Raw genomic sequence first — 17,042 nt, 5'->3', positions numbered from 1 at the left:
TTTGATCTCTTCTCCCCGATACAATTGAGAAGAAATTTTACACCGTTTTCCACCCGTCAGCCTTTCTCACTCTATAGGTTTCCAATATAGCTTTTGTACTGGGAGTGACTTTTAAAACATCCGCTCTCTAGACCTTGAATTTAAAGAAACCATCATATTTTAAAAGGGTAATAATAGCAGGATATAATAATTATATGCTTTCAGGCAGGTGAAGACCTCAGCTGCTATTCTAAAGGACATACTGTACTGACACCTGGTGCAGAAAAGAAAATATTGAGTCAATTTCTAAGAGAAGAGGAAAGAAGATAGTGTTTCAAAAAGTGATTTCAACTCAAGACAGTATGCGGCAGATTCATATGAAGGCCTGTTCATTGACACGGTCCTGAATTTTGTTCAAATTTAAAATCTACCCTAATGGCCAATTTGAATTTTTTGCATATGGGAGTGTGTGTTTAGTCGTAATGCCTTCATAAAGGAGGGGTACTATTAAAGACCCAGTGAGATACTTAGAATTGTGCTCAAACCATCTGAGAATAGAAAATCTATCTATATAGCACAGCTTTTTTTTTTTTTAAACCTGTTCTAATAAAACTAAAATAGATTTTTTTTCAGAAGGACCTTTTCTGGTGAACTTGATAAGTTAAAACTCATTAGGAATTTCTGAAATTTGGGTATAGCTATTTCAAAAAGGATGAGTGTAAAAATTCTATTTTTTTGTAGTAATGCCAGTCAGCTAAGTTTAAATAACTTTTTTCTTCCTTTACTTCAGGTTCTGTTGCAAAATGTGAAAATGAGGGTGAAGTCCTCCAGATTCCATTTATCACGGATAACCCTTGTATAATGTGTGTCTGCCTGGTGAGTATGGAGATCAGGTAATGCGAAGTCAGTTGCTTCCTCTGAGAGGGTGAGTGGATTAAGTGTAGTAATATAACCAGCTTTTAATAACTGATTTTAGTCATTGCAAACGTGCACATAGCTGGTGAATTGAATTCAGTGGAATTTCTGAGTTTTATGGACTTTGACAATTTCTGTTTTATCAGGCTGGGGAATTCTTATCTTTGATACCACATTACGTAAGTAAACTTAAGATGGACTTTGTATGGCATTGTCTCAGTGATAATTACCATTTGCACTTCTGTTCCCGGGAATGGCTATTGCCTCCAAACCACTGGTGCCACCAAACTTTCTGCCTTGATTCTGTAGTCTGAGCTTAGTGTGAAAATGTTAACATTTAGGTATAAAGGTCTGGGATAAGGTATGTGAGCAGGGGAAAGAAAGGTGACATACACAAAGCACAAACATCACGGCAAGATGTAATCTTGGATTTCTTGGCCTCTTATACCCTTGGCTCTCAAAACCAGTCTTTATATTTCTGATTTGGAAGCATGAGTCAGAAAGGACATTCTATCCTTAGTAGAGAATGATACTTGGCTGTCAGCTGCTTAGTTAACACTGGCAGTGGCTAGTAGGTGAAAAAAAATAATAATTTGTTTCCATTTATTTTAGCGGAATAGTTAATGATAAGATCTAATAAGTAACCACATGGGGGAGATTAAGTTATACGAGTAAGAAGTTCTGAGATGACACAGAGACTCACAAAGAGCAACATTTTTGCTTAAAAGTGCTTTACACGCCAATCACTTTTGGCAAACTTTGATTAAGAACTACACATCACAAAACCCTGTTGGAAATACATTAAGGCAGTCAAATGCAAAGCCTCAGAGTGATAGATGACTGAAATTTATCAGATCAGCATGCTGTATGGAACTGGAAAAGGGATTCTTCTGTGTTTTGGTGAAAGCCAAGCCATCTGGGTTTAAACTACCCAAACGTTTTCATGACAAGAGATGAGGTCAGTGTTGCAAAATGATAAATGGGTGAAGGTGAACGTCTGTATCAAATGATTATCAGGTTCTGAAGACTAAGGAACTCAACAGAAATAAAGGTTAAGAGACATTATGCTTGCAGAGATGCTAAGTATTGCTGCTTTATGAAAAGAGAGCTAAGCGAGAGGGACCCTTTAAGTTTTGTGTTTATGAGCTGCCTTATTAAGGAACAATCTTTCACTAAAGGACCTGTTGAAAAGAAGCTTTGCGCTTAAATTCTGGCGTGGCTGTATACTTACAAATGTGTGTGTGTGTGTGTGAAAGAAGATAATATTTTTTAATTTCTCCTATCTGTATAATGTGAGTAAATTATTTTATCTTACTCTCTTAAGATTTCAGAACAAATTAACCCTGATGGGGAAACGTTTAAAGGAACTTGAAGCTCCACATGTTTTTCCTCTTCGGCAATATTGTTACATTTATAAAGTTTAAATATACAGGTTGGGTTTTCCAAACTGTTCCCAAATAATGTGAAAAATTCTCCACCCAGCATTGCCCCTTTTCAGTCCTCCTGCCCTGGGGGAAAACCTTTCTCTGAAAGTACAGCCTTACTGCTAGTAAGACAGATGTTAGAATCTTGCTGTTTTGAAGGTAAAGAGTAAATCTAGGAATGAAAAGATGCATCAGTAAGAATTCTGGAGTGATATTTATTCCAGAAAAGCACTGATTAAGTTCAGAAGGGTAGTAGATTCATTTATATCTTTGAGTAACATTTGGAGGTATCTGCCTTAGTGAAAGCTGTCAGAAATACTTTCTAAGCATATGAAGTCGAGACTCTGGCAGCTCGACTCACTTACTATTCAGAGGATGCCTCAGAGCTCTCACTAGCTGAAAGGCTCAGTGATATGTTACTGTGACCTTTGCAGGGGTTTAGGATTACAGGGCCCAAGTTGTCATAGTTATTATTGCTTCCCAAACATTTGTAATACTGATAAAGTTGAGTAAGAAGAGGTGGATGGCCACTTCTTTATCTGTATCTGCTCTTGTAAGTTTCTGAGGGACCCACTCACGACAGTGAGCCCCTCAGAAACTTACCATGTGCCATGAATTTCAAAGCACCCAGACCGCCAGGAGGTTAGTTGGCATTTTTATATTTAGGCTAGAAGGTAGACTTATTGAGCAAATAGATAATGTCAGATTAGCAACCAATATTTATATGAAACACTTTATTTGTTGGTACTTATCTAAGCCTACATTATTTCATTTAATCCTCACAAAAATCTTTTGAGGATTTTTACACCCCCATTTTACAGATGAGGAAACTGAGGCTTAAGGAAGTTTGGTAGCTGGTGCAGGTCATATTTTAGTAAACAGTGGAGCTGTAACTCACTCTCACCTGCCTCTAGAGCACACACCTCTAACCAAGCAAAACAGGCTATTTTCTAAGTTAAAGATGTGAAAAAGCTAGGAAAAAAAATAGAAAGATTGTTGAGTTATTTTACTTTTTGGCATTGCTTGAGTTATTTTGCTTTTTTTCTCTTGAGTCTTTCAGGAGTTCGGTTAGCTAACATTTGTTAATCACATTATACGAAAGGAAAATCTCGTTATGATTTCAGTTGACCTGCAGGGAGCTTTAGTTGTGAGCTAGTTTTATATATGTACATTAAGAGGGTATGTAATAGTCAAAACTGTACTTTGGATAAAGAAAATAGTCATATTTAGTTTGTGTTGGTCCAGCCTTTTGGCAGAAAGTTACCTAAAGCTGAGTATAAGCTCGTATCTTATTTCATAACATGTACTAAAAAAAAAAAGCTAACCTCAACGTATGCTTAAAAAAGATGTAAAATGTTACAGTTGGGAGGAAATAGGTGGCACAAAGTCCTGCATATAATTACAGTGTAAAAGCTTGAAAAACCCCGCAAAATCAACTTAGCCTGATTTAAACCTTGAAGCTCCGAAATGTTTCAGAAGGTGGAATGAGCTCATTTCTGTGGGAATTTGGAGGATGACAGTGGGCGCAGTGGCCACGGCGAGCAGGACTGAATAATTTTATTCTCATCTGTCCTCGTCTGCCTAGACCTGAGCATCTTGCCAGCATCAGCCACGGTCCAAGAATAACCTGTTTGTTAGCTGACGATGGATATCGTTTTAAAGTGTGTGGGTCAAAAAGCTGCAGTTCAACTGTTCAAGGGGAAAGGTGAGAAGTTGGACCACTGTCCCAATATTCAGGGAAACGGGGAGACAGTTTGGATTAAAGATGCAAGTGCTTCATTATTCAGTTTGAAAGCAAAGCACAGCTTTTTCCCACCTTACAAAATGGTCTTTTGTGGGGCTGAGGAAGGAAGGCGGAGACTTACTGCTGTTCTGTCTGATGTTTTTCTCCTTCTCGCTAGAATTTTTTTTTCCTGTAATGCCTAGGACAACGTGTCGGTGCCTCCTGTGAAGTACAGCTGTCCCTCCAAGCTAATGACTCTAAAGTGGTTCTCTGGATCTTTTGGGCGCCCGCAAATCCGCCCAGTGTGCCTGGGGAAGTGGTACCCCTGCTCTTCTCACCCCGTTTCCACCTAACCGTAGCGTGGAAGGAAGTGGCACAAGCCAGTGAGCTCGGCTCAGTACTGGAAACCTGAGAAAACTTTGGAGGCTGGGACTCAGAAAACCAGAAGTCAGTCGGGGCTTAGTTTGGCATACATTTTCTTCAGCAAAAAACATTATTCTGAGGTTTAAATTTCCTCTTTTAAATCCAGAGGTGCAATTTCGAAATGGACCCTCTGCTCATAAAAAGCAACGTGAAATTTGGTGTTACAAGAAGCGGGGCTCCACCTAGCCCGGAGCCCACCAAGTGCTGCAAACAGAGGGGGCTTTGTCTGCTGTCTTCTACTTTGTAATCGCAGAAATCCCCCGTCACTAAATAAGCAGCTACCAGAATCTCTGATTCTCTCGGGTTCCTTACCTCTGTAAAATCCTTGTGCTTTTTAATTGTTCAAATTAACTGGCTAGAGAATAGTTATCTGTCATCTGGACAAGTGTTAGGCATGTGTTTGAGGACGAGGGAGACAGCTGTGCATCAGGATTCAATTTGTGCGTGTGTGCACGCCTGTGAAGGAGAGAGGTGGAGAGGGGGAGAGTGAGGTGGGTGAAGGACGAGGAGAAGGAGAAGGGATATGAAGCGGTCCTGATGTGTTCAGAGAGATACTGCACTCAGTACGTGCACATCTGCAGAGGTTGTCAGAGGTTTTTTTTTTTTTGAAAAGTGTTTTGTATCATTTTTAGGCTTTGGGTTTTGGATGCTCAGTAAGGAAATGATCAAGATTTCTATGTTTCTGTCTGTCTGTCTGTCTGTCTGTCTTATTTATACTTTGTTCAGAAGGTGTTGTGACCAATTGCTTTTCCATGGAACAATTTAGTTAATAGAACAGTTTTAGGGAAAGGTAACTAATTTATGGCATCTTGCTGGCAAACTCACCAACATCAGCTCTGAGACAGTTATTATTACCCATGTCTTTCTTTTTAGTTTTCATATATGTACTAATTATTGTTTCTAAGAACAGATTAGATCTTTAGCTTTTTAAACTTACCTAGTTATCAAAGGAATACAGCCAACTACAAAATAAGAAACAACAGAATGTGGTAATCCAATCATTAGGACAGTCAAATGTGCTTACACATATTCAAGAAATCAAAATAATTAGTTCATTTGTGTCATTATTATTACTGTTTTTTTTTTTTAGATTCTTCATATAAATGATGTCATATGACATTTTTCTTTCTCTTTCTGGCCCACTTTACTTTGAATGATAGTCTTCAGGTCCATCCATATTGCTGCAAATGGCATTATTTTATTCTTTTTTATGGCCGAGTATTGTTCCATTGTATGTATGCACCACATCTTCTTTATCCAGTAATCTGTTGATGGACATTTGGGTTGTTTCCATGTCTTGGCTATCATAAATAGTGCTGCTATGAACACTGCTGTGCATATGTCTTTTTAAATTTTTTTTCCTCTGGATATATGGGTATTATTACCCATGTCTTATTGAGGCTCAGGAGGTGGAGCGAATGTCCTGAGGTGACATAGTTATTGAGAGACAGAACTGGGATGTGAAACCAGTGTTTCCTCCTCTAAACCAGCTTGTTTCTGCCAGTCGTTTACTACTTAACAAAGTCTGCAAATACTTCCAAGGGCTTCAGAGAGTTATTTCAGCCTCTGCAGAGCTGATGTGGGCTCACTGTGGTGGGTATTTAGAGTGATTTTGGTCTTGTAACACAAACCAAGACTGGACTTGGAGGCCCTTTCAGAGGAAGACACAGTTTGGACAGCTATTGGCTGATACTGTATTATTTTGGCAAAGAGATTTGGCCCAGGCATCAGACAGACCTGGGTTCAGATCTTGGCTCTGTTAACTTACTGGTGGTGAAATAGGGAAAGTTATCTCACCTTTCTGAGCCTCAGTTTCCTCATCTGGAGAGTGGGATGGCTTTCACCGCTGCGCTCATAGGCTTGCTGTGGGAAGTAAGTGAGATGCAGCAGTTCGGGCTTGGCCCCGGGCTTGGCATGCAGTCAGCTCTCTGGGATGATTCATGATTGTTGTTGCTGATGATGACGTTACTGTTTAAACTCTTATTTCCTCAATGGAATAGGATGTAAAGGTTCATCAAAAAAAAAAAAAAAGAGAGAGAGAGAGAGAGAGAGAAATCGATGGAGAAGAGACATAGGGATAGTGATGCCAAGCCCACCCATCGTTATGAATGAACAGGGCAAAGTCAGTAATGTTTTGTGGGGTTTTCTGTCCCTCCAGACTTGGACTGGACCGATCTGAGCTCCTTCCTTATTGGTCCAGGGGTCTGTGAGCCCTGGTGTAAGTTTTCCCCTTGCTCTCCATTAAACACTAAAAAAACTTTCCGTGGAAGAGGGGCCTCGTTTTTCTGCAGAGTATTTACATCTTGATGCCTGTGGGGTCACCTTCACTTGTACTTTTATTAGCAGAGGGATAGGGTTGGGACTCAGGAGCGCTGTAATCCTGGAAAAACTGCCTAGTGGTCTGGCATCATGGGGATTTTCCTGGCCTGCCTTGTGGAAGTCTCCCAGCCCCGTTCCAGACCTGAGGGGGTTTTTGCTGCCTACTTCCTTGTGGGCTCCCCTCTTCCCCACCCCATCCCATTTGAAACACACTTTCTTTTCATGTCAAGGCACCGGCCTTTACAGTGCGCATCAACAGTAAACTGTGTTTTAAGTGTAGGAATTGATGGTGAGGAAGGAGAGCCCTTCCCCAGATGGGGATACAGATAAAGTGAGGGCAGGAGAACAGGACATAGTGGCCAAAGTCAGGCAAGGCACAACGATGGAAAGTAAAGCCCATTAATAAAAGTTTGTTGAATAAACAAAGTATATCAGTTTCTCGCACCCTCTTCTGTGGTGCTTCTGTCCAACCAATGGTCTACGGGATACTTTGTGCTCTAGAAGAATACTAATAACATCACCTTCCGTGGCACCGGGAGGTCAGGTGTGCTTGTTGAACTTAGTTAAGATCAGCAAATGAGCTGGGTGTGTATTTTAAGACCTCTCGATTCCCAGCTCCAGTTCTATAAAACACCGCTCAAAGCACTAGGGATAACAGGTTATAAATTCAATAATATTATTCTTTCTTCCTTCTCTCCACACTTCATTCTCCCCTTCCATTTTTAGCCTTTTTTGTCTTTGAAGCATTGTGCTGGTTGGGCGCCTTGGGGAGGCAGAGACCAATAAGACAGATTCTGGCCCACAGCCTAAGTGAGGAGAGAGACACGTGCATAAATAAGTTTCACAGGAGTAACAGGAAAGCACTAGACTAGACTTGAACCCAAGTACTAGGGGAGTTGTTGATGAATTCTGATTGGACTACCTGGGACCTCAATGGGTGGAGCAAAGAGAGTCTTGGCAAGGCATGATTGGAGGGAAGGCACAGAGGAGTGTATGCTTGGGAATCATGGGACGGTGGAGTCCAGTGTGCCCAATGTGTCCGAAGCTCTGATGGAAGCTGAGTTCGAAGGCCTGCGTGGAGCCATCAAGGGGAGAACCTTGAGTGCAATGACAAGGAGATCAGTTCCACTAGTGTAGTTGGGGGAGCCATTTAATACTTTGGCATAACCACATGACACAATAAGATGTGTTTTCTATAAATGTCTTTAGAAGCTTCTGTGGGAGATGCTTAGAGTATAGGAAGGCTGGAGTTTGGCCAACAGACTCCAGGGATGGTTGTGGTCAGGGAGAGCCAGCAGCCTGGAATAGGGATGGGCAGTGGGAAAGAAGGTGTTGGGAGAAACCAATATTGCTTATTCTTTCAAATTACTTTAACTATCTTCTAGTGCTAGAATATTTGGATGAAAAGGCTCCAAGTAGTGCCCAGAAAAACATAGTAATGAAAACGCAGTAGTCATTACAGTGGGATGATGTGCTAGTGTGTCTCTTTGCTAACTACTTGGTGTCTCTAGAGCGTTTCTAGGTGCTGCTACTTGAATAGAATGGTTACTTCCAGATGTCTCTCTGAAAATTCCATTTTGGGTGCCAACTCTCTTTTCTTATTCACAGAAGTAATGTGATGCATGTGACTGTGCTTGACCCCGCTGGCAAATTATTCAGCCTGGTAGATACTACCATGATAGTACGTACTCTCAGCAGTAGCACACATTTTATACAATAATCGAAATTGGATGGCTCACCTTAAAAAAAGTGGACCCATGTGCTGGGACCCCTGGACTTGCAGAGGAATTTTTGAGCCCAAGTTGATAGCACTTGGCAATAAAATAGCTGGAAGAGGTGAGAGATGGGATGGATTGAGGGGAATTTGGGAATTCTAGCCAATGTTATAGATAATGTAGGAAGGGAAGAGGCCACAGATACGAGGGATAATCAGTTCAGACTTGATGGGCTGGGTTTGATAGACTTTCCGTGCAGAAAAGCCCAGTAGGCTCGTCAGAATGTAGATCTTGATCTCAATAGAGAAATCAGGACTAGAAGGCAGCAATTTGTTAACTGTCTACGTCGAAATAAACTTCAAAACTTTGAGAGTACTTATTTGTCTTGGGAAATTGAGATTTCAAGAAATGAGCGTACAATAGTAACTAGAAGACGGGCCATATTTAAGAGAAGTTTAGAAAGGAAGACGCCAATGACCGAGCTAGTTACAGGAGACAGAGAAGCAGGAACGTGCAGGTCAAGACAGAAGAGATTTGAAGAAGAAAAAACCTGATTTGATGGAAAATTGCAGAGTTAGATGAAACCTTTTAGGAAACGATCAAAAAAGGAACTTTCTCATCATCTTCTCGGACTATTTGAAAGCATCAACACTGGTGCCCACCTCCCCGGTACCTGCTGCACATTTTCACCTGGAATAAAATTGATCATAGATGGAATTTGGTGAAACCCCGTTTGAGAGAAATCCCAAACTAAGATTACTGTAGGGATGTTGAAAATTTAGTGCAAAAATCACAAATTTTCCAAACTTTGATATGAAGAGATTTTAGCAAAAGTGAATAGATACCACGTGACATTTTAAAAGGTCCCCAAACGGAACTAATTTCATGAATACAAGTAAGAGATTTTTGCAATGTCTTTGGAATGTTTCTAGAGTTCAATGCAAAAACAGACAAGGCTACATTTAGACATTTTTTATTATGAATAAGAGACACAATATCAAAGAACCTGCCTAGTATAAAATCTCACCATTATAAACTTTAAAGTTTGCTCTATGAAACAGCTAATGATGCTTTAAAAAACAATGTGCTATAATTTAATCCCTTAGTTAGAGCCTCTGGGAAAAAGAGTTTCTTTTTTCATTAAATTTTTAATGCCTGTTTTGTCATTGAAGTACAGCTGTGGAGTGGCGGCCTTGGTTCTGAAATTATGGGTTCAAATCTCACCGGGGCCACCGTGTAGTTGTGCATCCCTGGGCAGGCAGTTGGCCCTCTCGGAGCCTTCGTTGTGGGTGCTGAGCAAGTCACACTGACACGTGTGCCCTTCAGCTCCATTTCTAAAGAGGAATCATACAGACCCCGCCTGTTGGCTATAGCCATTCACTGAGGTGATGTGTATGGGTTAAATGGGCTGGTGTTTGTGAAAGCCCTTTGTAAACAGTGTAAGTGGAATTATGATTAAGGGCAAGAACTTGAGTAGAAGAAAGCGACGCATATGCTGTGAACCAGTTTTTAGCACGTACTTCAATGCGAATATTTTTTAAGAATAACAGTGCAGTGGTTCCTGTGTCTACTCCTTAATAGTTGTATGGCCCTGGGTGAGTTGCCTAATATTTCTGAATCTCGACATCTTTATTTTCATCGCAGGGCTTTTGTCAGAATTGTGAGTTAAAACACTGAAAATTTGTAAAATGGGGTCTGGAATTTGGTAAGCACTTCAGAAATGATCGCTACTGCCACTGTGTAAATGCTAAGAAGTGATTCACTAGACTACTGAGCTACTTCTAAGAAATGATCAAACGGACTCAACGGCTTTTATTTCATTTTATTGTCAATTCCTGTGCAGTGTGTTTACTCTGAATTTCTGTCAGGCTAGACAGTAGAACTTCAGTAGAGGTGACTGCCATCTTTTCTGGTAAAAGAAAATTCTGGAAGTATTTGGGGCTTAGCAAGATGGGCTGCTCCTCTGTTTATCATCTTCAAGAGTCCACTTGTTTGATTGGCTTCCATCTATGGGCAGCGAATGACAATGTTGCGTTCACAGTGAGGCCGAGCTGTCCTTGGTGACACTCGCCACTGAATCAGGAAGTGGCAGGTGAGAAGCAGAAAGCAAATGACGGAGTGGACCCCCTGAGCCTGCCACTTCTGAGTCCTCACCCTCTGAGGGTGTGCAGAGCCCTGCCATCTGCCCAACCGCGGTCAGTGTGTGGATGCCCATGGTGTGGGACCTCTCCCTGTACAGAGGAATCCCAGGTGGACTGACGTGACCGGATTTGGACAGGTGGACCCTAAGACTTCACAGAGCTTTGTATGTTTGCGGTGAGTGGTCCCACCAACTCCTCTAAGAACGTGCATCTTCTCGCCTATAGCATGTTCTGTGTTGCACGGTAGTTACTTGGGCAGCTTTATCTTATGAGCTGAGATCTTTGAGGGTAAGAACCTTGTCCCTCATCTCTGTAAGCCCCATGGCTTCAGTGAGAGGTCCGCAACTTGGGACTTGAGTGGGAGTCAAGCTGGAGTTTCCTGTTTATAGTTTGGGTTGTTAACACTTGGGCTAGTTGCCCCCGCCTCCGGCCCCCAAGAATGGAACTTCAAGTTCCAAAACATGATTCTCCCGGAGTTTGTCACAGAAGGTCAACCTCCTCTATAAAAGACATCCTAAATAATCTTTACAAAAACACTTTTTTTCCCTTTGAAAGGAAGGTACTCACATTTGAAAAGTAGGATCCTATAGAATAAGACCTGCTTTTATTTGTGACAAAAGGAACATTCCCTCTTACAGAAATATCCTGCTGCCGAAAGCAGCCTCCTAAGTGACAACGCAGGAGGCGGTGCCAGGAAGGGGGGCGGGGCGGACCTGGGATTTTCTCAGTTCTGCTTTTAAAAAATCACAATGAAAAATGCCTCCGATCCCTGTGTCTGCCATTGCCTGGTCATTTCCTCCCCCTCCCAGTGAGGCTGACTCCGAAACCTTGACACAAGCCTCAGTGTTTATATTAGGTTTTGGATGTTAGCTCCCTTGGCTTCGGGGAGCCGACTCTGTTGAAAATTATGTTTTTCTTTTAAGGACAAAGGCCTTATTGTATGTTCATGTCGTGCAGTGTAATGAGTTTTTTTTTTTTTTTTTAATGTTAGGTAATGGGTGGGACTAACCCAGATCTGCCAAATGAGAAGCTCAAAGGTCTGTATCCTAAATGGCAATTTGAAGGTTGTGTGCAAGTTACTCAACAAGAGAAAATGAGAGGGTGGGACAAATAGCATCTTCAGTGACCAGAGCAGGTCCCCTGAATACCCTGCTTTGATGGAATAACTAGAAAACAACTCTGGGAGAGGATGTGCAATGTGAGTGATGATATCCCCGGAGTACTTCAAAGGGAAAGACCGTGAGAGAAAAAATAACGGCGATAACAATCCTCGCATTTTCACTTGTAAAAGCACGCACTTCCCAAATAGCTCTTGTATTCTTGGTCAAACAAGTAGATTTTGGCCAGATGGACTGTCATGGCTGCTAAGGCCGTGGCATAGGCTGAGCATCTTATTTTGAGATGCCGGGCGGTGGGCCTCTCTCTTGTGCTGCTGGACTTTGCAGCTGTGAGGGACCCCAGAAGACTGTTTCCAGGAGGGACCGAGCTGGCCCTCTGAAAGGAGCCAGGAAGACTAGAGGGCCCAAAGCTGTTCTTACTTTTATTTGGGCCTTGTAGCATCTTTTTCTTAATTTTTCCTTCTCTTTCTCAGTTAAAAAAAACTTTTTTTTTTTTAAATCTATCCTCCTAGGTTCCCCGTGGAGGCAAATCTGCAAACTGCAGCATTAGCGATAATGTTCCTTTAACCCCACACTGCTTTCCTTTTAGTGAGCAGAGTAATGACATTTGCATTCTTTTCCATATTTATTCTTTGAGCCTCTTATTAAAATATACTGGGAGGATTCCTTTTCCATTTTCTTTTCTAATTGAATAGAACCATTCGAGCCAAGATCAGACAATGGCTTCCTCTGGGCTCAGAGGACAGGGCTGCATCTTATCCGTGGCCTGGGGGGAGGGACTTGCCACTTCTGCCTCCAGGAGAACCTTGCTGTGCAGTATTTGACCGCCTCATACTGTCCCAGTACCTCTCAGAAATTCATGAATTTTGGACACTTCTGGTTTGTGGATTTATAGAGCAACAGCAGAGGCATCACAACTTTCATGTGCCAGTGTTTCTTGGTCTCAGGGGGCTGCCGTTTTCCTGGATGAGAGGACTGATCAGATGAGATATTCTCCCCCTTGAGAGCGGCTGGGCCACGTACCTGGGTTTGTGCTCCTTGAGCGGAACGGGACCTATTAGAGTTGATATGTGGTGGTTTCCTGTTTTCAAGCACATGTGTGAAACGGTGGTTCCAGGACCCACGGAGGTCACCCTGCAGCCTCATTAGCACCTCAGGTTAACACCCAGATGGAAACTCCTTTCTCCTAAGAGGTGACTCAAGTCAGAAACTGGGGACTAGGTGGATGGCAGGGAAGCGGCAGGGGCCTACCTATTTTGGTATCATTAGTTATTTGCAGGGTGGCTTCTGTTGGAGGAAATAACATCACTTTCTTCTCACTGGGATGTGCAGGGAGGGCCTGTGCCAGACAGCAGTGGCCTCCTTTCCCATGTGATTGCCTGTGTGTGTAGGAGACTAATTGGGATTTATTTAAAAATGTGACTTTTTTTTTTTTTCTGTTTCATGCAAGCCATACACTGGGCAAAGGCAAAGAGACATTTGCTTAAAATACTTTACACACTAGTTGGCCAAGTGACAGAAATATAGAGCTCCCAGGTTTTGGCGTTAGACTGAAGCATATGAAATATTGGATATTTGGTGCTGACCTATCGAAACAGCAATTTTATGTCTTTCAACCTCAATTTATGCTTTGAGCACCTCCAGGCTTTTTCACTGGAGATAGTTATCCTGGCGGGTTGTTGCAATGTATCTTAATGAAGGGGGCCTTTAAATTCAGGGTGAATTGACACTGGGTTCACAAACTAAAAATCAAATGTGGTGATATAGTAAAACGTAACACCTCTCAATCTCTGAGCCCCCCTCTCTGAATCAGCAGGCTCTTCTGCACGTCCTCAAGACCCTCCTGATGGTGTCAGGGAGGAGGGAGGGAAGCAGTATTCACCTTGGTACTGACGAGATGGGGCATGTGGTGGGTGTCCTGCAGGAAACTGGGAACCAGACTGCAAGACCGAAGTAGGAAAATGATTGATGGTTATTAAACACAGCACATATGTATCAAGCATTTATGTTAATAATGGCCCGAGGCACTGTGAGATTGGAAAAATGCTTTTTTTACATAAACAAAAAGAGATTAAATTATGGTCCAGATAGTTTTGAAGTTAGGTCTCTTTTATTGCTTTCGAGTTCTTTGAAAATTGATGAACACATGCAGACCATAGATGTTAACTCTTGGTTGGAGTGCCTGATTAATCAGAACAAATTATTATTCCTTGACTGTACTAGATGATATATTTGTATACATATGCATTGTGTATGTACGCATTTAATATAAAATTTGGATCATGGATTTAGTTTGCAAATGACTTTCTCCCCTTAGAGAGTCTAAAATAAAACTGTGAACATGTGAGTGAAGCAATGTGTTGTATACACATTGGAGGAGGCCCTTAGGGTAGACCTTTGAGCACTGGTGATGAGGGACAATTGCGTTCCCATCACTGGCAGCCTCTCCCTCCTTCCTCCTCACCCACCCACCTCAGTCTGAAGTGGCCTGTCTTCTCTCACACAAGTGTAGGTCATTAACAAGTCAGTGCTAAGAATTCTGCCTTGAGTTTCCCCTGTTTTCCCACCAGGGCCCCAGCAGAGGTGACTCTCAGTTTTTAATGTGCACAAGAACCTCCAGGGAGCGTGTTAAAAGTGCAGATTCTGGGGTTCTACTCCAGAGATTTGGACTCAATAGGTCCGGCAGAGGCCTGAGACTCTCCATTTTTAATAAACTCTTCCCAGTGACTCTATACAGGGGGCCAACATTTGAAAAACTCGTCCCAACTGAGGTGAATAGAAAGAGAAGGCTCTATGAACAGAACCATAGATATAGATAGATTCCTATTGAAGCCACACTAGGTAGTGGTCAGGTACGGCTCAAACTCTGTTACTGGTACCAAACTTATCCATGGGTCAACTCTTATTTATGTAACATGATATTTGTGGAGCTGTCACACAGTTACCTTATACATTAGCCATCTTTATTGAAGTGCTCCTTTTTCTCTTCGAGTCCTCCCCTCCGTCAAGCCTCCCTTAGTCACTTGATCAGAATTAATCACTTGTTCTTTGAAGCCTTACGTTGGTTTCTCAATCTATAGCCCTTATCCCTGCCTACCCCGGAGTTTCATTATTTGCTTGGCTATCTTCCTACTGGACTTTGGGCTTCTTCAGGGCACAGATAGTGTCTAATTCTTTTCACCATCACTCAAAGCATCTTGAACAGCACCTTGCACACTGTAAGTCTCAATCACTACTTTATGAATCAACACCATGTTCTTAAATTGGAGGCAGCCTTACCTTCCTCTTCCTCAAAGCCTCGCGGGGAGGTGGATAGAGGTGGCTTTCTCAAGAAACCTGTTTCATAGTTGAGATAATTAAGGCCCAGATAAGTAAAACAAGACAAATCTTCCACTGCAAATCAGTAAGAATTGGGACTCTAATTCAGCTATGGGAATCTTGACTCACCCTGGGTAGTCTCTACTGAGATAACTTTCAGAGGATGTTTCCTGACCACAAGTGTTGAGAAAGCACCCCAAGGGGGTGAGAGAGAGATCCAGCAACTCACTTCCCTGGGGAATATGTTACCCGTGCCTGTGGTCCAGGGAGGTAGAGTCCTGCCTGGTGCCTTTGGGTGGGACAGGCGGACCCTCTGGGTTGCTGCCAGCCTTTTCATGGGATGGACTCCCGCAGGGATACACTCCGTTTCCTGTGGTCTTTCTGTGACAGACAGCAGCTGCAGGGTGAAGCTGATGTGACGTATGTTTCTTGCTTCTCCAGCACGAGCCAGCTAGATGTAGCAATTTGACAGAACGGCCAGGGTTTTATGACAGACTTGCTGTGATTCAGCAGCATCTGGAGGAGCCAGAGGCAAGCAAAGGAAGAGCTAAGGGCCAGGTGAAGCGGGATTTAGAGATGTCACTCCGCCCTAGCCCCTTCCGCTCCCCAGCCTCTGTAACAGAAGCTGTTTCCTTCTGCTGGCAGCTTCCGTCCGGTAGGTCCCTTCCTTGTCCAGAACAGGCCCATTCTGGGAAATCCCAGTCCCCTCCGCTCCCCTGATGCCCCTGGGTCCTGCCCACGCACTCCTTTCCCTCGTCCAGGGGAGCAGAGAGTCAAGCGGGCGAGGTTCTGATTCATGCTGCCTTCACGTGGTTCTGGTCACGTTGCTAAACTATCTTCCATGCTTTTAATGAGAATCCTTTCTCTAAAAAAATTTCTCAATGAGCCTGGCATTCCATTGTTCCAGGGTTCCACCTTTATCATTTCCATCTTTATTATTTTTCACCGTGTTATTTTCCTTCTCTGTTATTAGCCCCACATTTCCATGATGTCACCCCTCCTCCGGTTTTGTGTCTTGTTTTTCTCCGTTTCAGCTTTTAATTCTTGGTTCCAACCCGATAATGAAATGCACAAACAGAATGACAGTGGGGTGGTGGTTCTTCCTATACGCAGCCTGTCGGCCAGACATTTGAGGGATGGAATGGCCAGCGGGGAGCTCTCTGACATTGGCCGGTGGAGGCCAGAGGAGGGCCGTTTGTGATCATGACTAAGGGGTCAGGGGAAGGATTGCTGGGAACAGCTAGGCTAGAGCAGTGTCAAGCATCCAGGTGGGGCTTTAGTAAATATTTTTCACTAACGATGGTGTGCTGATATAATTTAGCCTGGTGGAGAGAATGCCCAGGGGAACTTTAACAGCCTTCAAGTATGTGGGAAGAAATACGATGTTGAAAGGACAGAGAGGAGTACAAATCCCAAAGTTGCAACATATCCTCAGCTCCAGCTTCTCCACTGGCCGCTGCCTCTCCCTCGCTGTCAGAGTGAGCCCCAAGGTGGCTGTGGGGTCTTGGCTTCCCTGCCTCTTGGCCAGTGCCTGCCTGTGAGTGCAGGCCTCTTCCCTAGATCCAGAAATCCTAATTACCCTGCCGTAGATGAGCTCATGCTCCTAGCTCTGAGGCACATTTGTTGGGATCAGAGATCGAAAGCAGGGTCTGACTGTGGACTCTGTTCATCCCAGAGTTTTGGCTTTAGACTGTTAGTAAAACTGCAAAAGAAAGCTTAAAATGAGGGAGTTTCCTTTTTCTCCCCTTTTTTTTCACTGCCAGGGGCTTAGTGTTCTCTTACTCCCACATCCATCTTTTACACTCACCTTATCTTTGCTCACCAGGCTCTGGTGGGTCCCAGCTCCCTTGTTCCGGGATGTGGATCCTAGAATTTTTCCTTGGTGTTCTCAGATCTTCTAGGCAGTCAGCATTTTCCTGAACTTGAGTCTGTTCCCTCGGAGATGTAGCTTGGCAGGCACGGTGGTT

The 17,042-nt window shown here is 43.0% G+C and overlaps 1 protein-coding gene across 2 annotated transcripts in view; it reads left to right on the top strand.

Moving 5' to 3' along the window:
• Nucleotides 1-17,042, top strand: part of BMPER (BMP binding endothelial regulator) — a 260,391-nt gene that overhangs the window by 22,219 nt on the left and 221,130 nt on the right. For both annotated transcript variants that reach the window (XM_064487450.1, XM_010988075.3), the window contains exon 2: nt 770-855. In XM_064487450.1, the coding sequence (XP_064343520.1) occupies nt 770-855 (86 nt within the window). The remainder of the gene's footprint in view (nt 1-769; nt 856-17,042) is intronic.

Source organism: Camelus dromedarius, chromosome 7, assembly GCF_036321535.1.
Source record: "Camelus dromedarius isolate mCamDro1 chromosome 7, mCamDro1.pat, whole genome shotgun sequence".
Classification (NCBI taxonomy): Eukaryota; Metazoa; Chordata; class Mammalia; order Artiodactyla; family Camelidae; genus Camelus; species Camelus dromedarius.
Note: the sequence above shows the minus strand (reverse complement) of the source record. Positions and strands in the feature narration are given on the sequence as shown.